This window comes from Camelina sativa, chromosome 5 (assembly GCF_000633955.1).
Source record: "Camelina sativa cultivar DH55 chromosome 5, Cs, whole genome shotgun sequence".
Lineage (NCBI taxonomy): Eukaryota > Viridiplantae > Streptophyta > Magnoliopsida > Brassicales > Brassicaceae > Camelina > Camelina sativa.
In genome coordinates this window covers 22636424-22642336 of record NC_025689.1, presented here as the reverse complement: position 1 = coordinate 22642336, position 5913 = coordinate 22636424, and the positions used below count along the sequence as shown (strand labels likewise).

At 30.3% G+C, this 5913-nt stretch overlaps 1 protein-coding gene across 1 annotated transcript; it reads right to left on the bottom strand.

Annotated features, from left to right (window-relative positions):
* Positions 5320-5670, bottom strand: LOC109132895 (defensin-like protein 199). Its single transcript, XM_019245358.1, has 2 exons — positions 5583-5670; positions 5320-5483 (listed from the first exon to the last, which is right to left on the bottom strand). Exons 1-2 carry the CDS (start codon positions 5668-5670, stop codon positions 5320-5322), a joined length of 252 nt encoding a protein of 83 aa, XP_019100903.1.

Here is a 5913-nt window from a genome sequence, read left to right as displayed (position 1 = left end):
AAGGTTTTTAAAAGGTTTTATAAGGTTTCTACCTTATAAAAGCCTTATAAACACCTTGTAAAGGCTTTTATAAAATTTTTTAAAGAGTTCNCTTCTTCTTCTTCGTTTTTGTGTATTCTTTCTACAATTACACCGCTCTGAACATGAATCTTCTCGAAGCTTTTGACAGTGGGATTGGTTTCAACAGATGTTGAGAATTCTCGTCGATTTGGTGAAATCTTCGATTGAGGGAAAAACCAAATGGACGAAGAGACAGATCTTTGGGTGAAGATAGTTCTGGTGGTTCGTGATAAATCTGGTGGTGATGATTCTTTGGAGAAAGTGGAGAAGAAGATGTTTCTGTGAAACCGTGAAAAAGGTTTCGAGGAGAATCTGCGGAGTAGATAGATTGCGCTCATGGTTAGAGACGAAATCAGAATCTGTAAAAATGGAGAATTAGGGTTTATGAATTGGGGATTTGACTAAATTAAGCGATGGAGAAGAAGAAGGTGTGGAGACGAAGGAAGATAATTTGGGAAAAATCATTGGATTGAGGAAGAAGAAATAGATTATTTTTCTTCCCTTTTTTTCATTTGTGGTCATAATGGTTCATGCCGGTTTATTCTTGTACCATAAGAGTATTGGCGGTTTATTTCGTTGATGGATGAATCAGATCAAACCAGAAAATCAAACCACACCACAATTTGATATATCTCTTTTCAAAAATACCCTATTTTCTGGCCATTTTTATTTTTGCCCTCTTTTAATTTTTAATGACTATTTTACCCTTAGATGAAAATTATTTTATTCCATAAAAAGAAAAACAAAATTTTCCCGCCAAAAAATTTTCAACATATTTTCCCGCCATAAAATTTTCGAAAAAATTTTCCCGCCAAAAATTTTTTTGACAAAAAAATTTTGATAAAAAATTTCGACAAAAAAAATTTTCCGCCAAAATTTTTTCCGCCAAAAAAAATTTATAAGGTTTTTAAAAGGTTTTATAAGGTTTCTACCTTATAAAAGCCTTATAAACACCTTGTAAAGGCTTTTATAAAATTTTTTAAAGAGTTCTAAAAGGTTTTTTAAACAACTTGTAAACGCTTTTACAAGATTTTTAAAAGGTTTTAAAAGGTTTTTAAAAGGTTTTCAAATAGTTTTTAAAAAGATTTTTAAAAAGTTTTTAAACACCTTATAAACGCTTTTACAATGTTTTTAAAAACCTTGTAAAAGTTTTTATAAGATTTTTAAAAGGGTTTTAAAAGGTTTTTAAACACCTTGTAAATGCTTTTAAAAAGTTTTTAAAAGCGTTTACAAGGTGTTTAAAAACCTTTTAAAACATTTACAAGCTTTTTAAAAGCATTTACAAGGTTTTTAAAAGCGTTTACAATGTGTTTAAAAACCTTTTAAAAACCTTGTAAACGCTTTTAAAAGTTTTTTAAAAGCATTTACAAGGTTTTTAAAAGGTATAAATTTCAATATTTTTGGCGGGAAAATTTTTCGATTTTGGCGGAAAATTTATTTTTTGGCGGGAAAAAATAATTTTTTCGGAAATTTTTTTCGATTTTGGCGGGAAATTTTTTTGGCGGGAAAATATTTTCGATTTTGATGACTGTACATTCTTGCTGTCACTCAAAAAAGGGTAATTTGGTCATTTTGTATATAAAGAAGGATAGTTTTAAAAATGGTCAACATGAAGGGGTATTTTTAAAAAGAGGTATGGAAAAGGGGCATTTTTGAGAATGCCCCAAAATACAATGCGATGTAAATTTTTTGTATTACTGTTTAAAAAATTTAATATAATATATCAAATTAAAGCTTTTGCGACAATAAGTTTAATTGTTCTAAAACTTTGAAAATATAGTGTATGTAATAGTAAAAAAAAAAATTATTACGTATTATTTTTATTTCTAATGTTTAAATTATATTTTTAATCTTTGAAAAAATTATTGAAAGACAGATCGCACCTGCGTAACGGACTTACTCTGTATGAAAAGGCTTAGGAATCTAGCTGTCTCTTACCATGATGGTTGTAAATTTGAAACTCTAACTTAAACTCTCAATCAGTTGAAAGATCTCCAACAGCTTTCTTTATATGATTTCATGAACGGTGCACGTGCGGCTGATGGCAGAGATTTCATTCAAAATTTTGTTTATCTCAAAGCATTAGCTTTAGACATGCGTATGCCAAAGTTTCCTGATCAACATCGTTTCCCACCGCACTTTGCGAACATAATTTTACAGTTTTGTTATATGGAGAAGGATCCAATGCTGATTCCAGAGAAGTCGCTTCACTTGAAGTGGGTTGAGTTATCATGTAATGCTTTCTCCGGGAGGAGAATGGTGTGCTCGAAAGGAGGGTTTCCTCAGTTACGTGCTCCAAAACTAGAAAATCAAGAGGAGTTGGAAGAGTGGATAGTAGAAGAAGGGTTGATGCCATGTCTTCATGCTTTGAGTATAATTGGCTGCAAAATGTTAAAGAAGATTCCAGGTGGACTCAAATATATCACTTCCTTGAAGGAATTGAGTATCAAATCAATGAAGATGGATTGGAAAGTGAATTTGTCTGAAGGAGGTTAAGATTATTACAAAGTCCAACACATTCATCGCATTCAATTCACCAAGTGCGACGAAGAATGACAAGAATGAAGAAGATTATAATCATATATCAAAACATTGTGTGTAAAAATCTCAACTGCCGAAATCACTGATATATAGGATACTAAACTTCCAAAAATCTTGTTTTTTCCCATGGTTGCAGTTTGTCGGTAAAGTCAAACACAATTATTTCGTAGGTCGTACACAACATCAATAATCTTATAGCATGTTATTAACACACTCGCAGATCATACATATTCCCTAAGCTCCTTTTAGCTTCTTATATGCTATTCTCCTGAAAGTGCTGCTTCGAATTGTTTTTGAGCTCTTGTCTTAAGTTATAATCCTAAACATTCCCTTTCAAGTTTCAATATCTGCACGTCGCCTCCCTTACAAAAAACTATTGATATGTGTTCGTTAGATAAGATGTGCTCAGATCTTTACTTCTTGGATAACTTAAATTAACACCATTGAACTTGTTGTAACAAACTACCATTATCCGATTTTGTAACTCCGGATATCCCGCGCGTAAAAGACTTCGGATAACCTGATCCTGGGTGTTAAAAAATAAAGTTTTAATTTAAAAAAATGGAATATAATTATAAAATCAAATGTCTGCTTAATATTTTATGAGTTTTTTTTTTTGATAAAAATAAAATATTATTTATAGCAATAAGTAACACTTTAAAATTTGATAAAACTTAATATGGACATACATCTACTTAATTATAGAGACAACGATTTTAAAGATTAAAGCATATATATATATATATATATATATATATATATATATATATATGTATATAAGCTAGAGAACGTGTCTTCATCTAAAATCAAAGAATCAGATTACTCAAGCTTTATTCCAAACTTGTTTCTTCCGCTGATTCCTCATCTACTTCTCCTCCCCAAAGTAGTCCATTCTTACAAGTTAATTAATTAACCATATCTTCATCATTGACAATGAATTATATTGTTCTTCTTTTTGTTGTTCTTACATTTTGAACCAAACATAAACTCCTAAAACCAAAAACATGCTTTTCTCTCTACTCGATCGAAAAATGGAAAACAAGGAACGAGAACTTCAATTTCCTCTCAATATCTGTAGACAATTCTACGAGTTTTTGGTGAAGTTATTAGCCAAACAGACTTTGAAGAAAGTAACACTTGGCCAACCACATACGCTTGGTAAATTTGAATCAAAGAATGAAAATTCTGATATTGGCTCTAATATCATTAGTAATGTTGGAAAAAACATGGTTAACAATGAAAAGGTATCTGCCGATGGAGAACAAGTAGAGTTATGTGTCCCGAAAGAAAAGGCTCCGAGAAAAATCGTGAGCATAAAGGATGAAGTTGATGAGATTCGAATAAGTTCAAGGAGAATCAAGAAGAGGACATCAAAAGGAAGTTTTAGTTCCTTCGATGAGTATGAGGATGTGTCTTTGAAACCAATGAAATCGATTCTAAGAAAAGAATCAGGAGTAAGCAAGGATCTTTGATTACATATTGGATCTGAATTAAGAATATTTCATTCATGTGTAAGTTACGTAATTATGTCATGGTTGATGTAAAATTAAATTTACATACAGTTCCATGCACGTTATGCATGAGATTAACTAAAACTTTGTAAATTATCAAATAAACTAGAAGTTTTTAAATTGGTGGTTAACAATTGTTGATATGTTTAAACAATAATTTGCTTCATTTATTTTTTAAAAGGATTTTTGAGGCTTATAAATTTAGAAATATATTTTTAAATAAAATTTAAACATGTTTTTAAACAACTTTTTAAAGAAAAAATCATTTTTCAATATGTTTAAACAATATTTCTTAGGCTAATAATTTTTTTAATATAACGTTAATACTATAATGAATGTAAAAATAACTTTAACGTAAAGAAGTACAAGTATCTCCGATTTTGTATGTCTGTCTGGTTACATGGTCGAAGATCATCGAAATCTCACGAACAGAAAACACCCATTAAGAAATCATGTTTCCAAGGCTATTTTTTACGAACAGCTTATCTAGCTAGTACTAATTTGTGCAACATTATAAATTTATAATCCTAGTAAAATAACATATTCTTTAAACCGCGTTTGACATCCAAGTTTCCATTAGCAAATGTGGTTTTCGTAAGATAATTAATCGTCTTGATAGACTCATTCTCATCAAAGTTGACTATTAGTACGTCTTCAAGAACGTTTAGCTTGTTTCTTCTATTTTCATTCTCCTTCTTTGAAAGATGTACCAATAAATCTACCATATTTTAAAACGGGATAAATAAAACCATTTAAATAGATAAGGAAATATCAAAATAAACTGACGAACCATTTGTGGTATTGGCACCATTTTATATGTTAGCTGGTATACATATGAGTTCTAATTGTTTACGAGTTTATGTTCATGTATTATATACCATTCGTCGAACGGTCGAAATTTGCAAATTCATAACTTCTTCTATATGGAAAATTCAGAGAGAATAATTCCTTAAATTAATTCTCAATCAGATCATATTCCAATTAGTTCTTCATCTCATATGGCAAGGTCTTGATCATTGTCAGGAAAGGTAATGATTGACTGGTGCTATGGTTAAATAGCACCGACATCGTACACTGTTTTTTTAGTTTTCCTTCCCTTCAGATCCGTTGACCAATAATACAGACGAAGCTAGGATATAAGATTTCAGTCTTGAAACTATTAATGTTATTATTGAAGAAAATAACACTACATTTTGACTAGATAAATTTATTTTGGAATATTTCCATGACAACAACATCCACGGTCTTGAGTACATACGCCAAAATCATACTGATAATCTTTACAATAGTTAGTGCAACTGACGTTCCCATGATCATGACACGGTTCAAATCCTCCAAAGCACTCCACTTCGTCAAACAACATTCCATAACCTGTTTGTCAATACAGATCATTAAACCAATATACACATTAATTACAAGGAAAAAATCAAGCCCATGATTTAAAAAGTGGATGTAAGAATACAATAGTACCCGATCTTGTCGTACGACTTTGAACAAAAGATATGGCGAAAAAGATAGTAAAAACACATGTTATTAAAGTTTTCATTGTGATAACCATTTTTGTGATATTTCTGAAGATTGTTTGATGAATTTTTCTAGATTAGATGATTATATATATAACACAAACATATGCAAAAGGTTACATTTTTTATGGTAAAAAAATAAAAGGAACATGAAGTTCAGATAATTTTCTTATAAATTTTTAGTCAAAAGAAAATCATGTATAGTAACTCTCTTACCTAATTAGTTCGTCAATGACCAAATTAAACGCTAAAATTACATTACATATGTTCTATAGAAA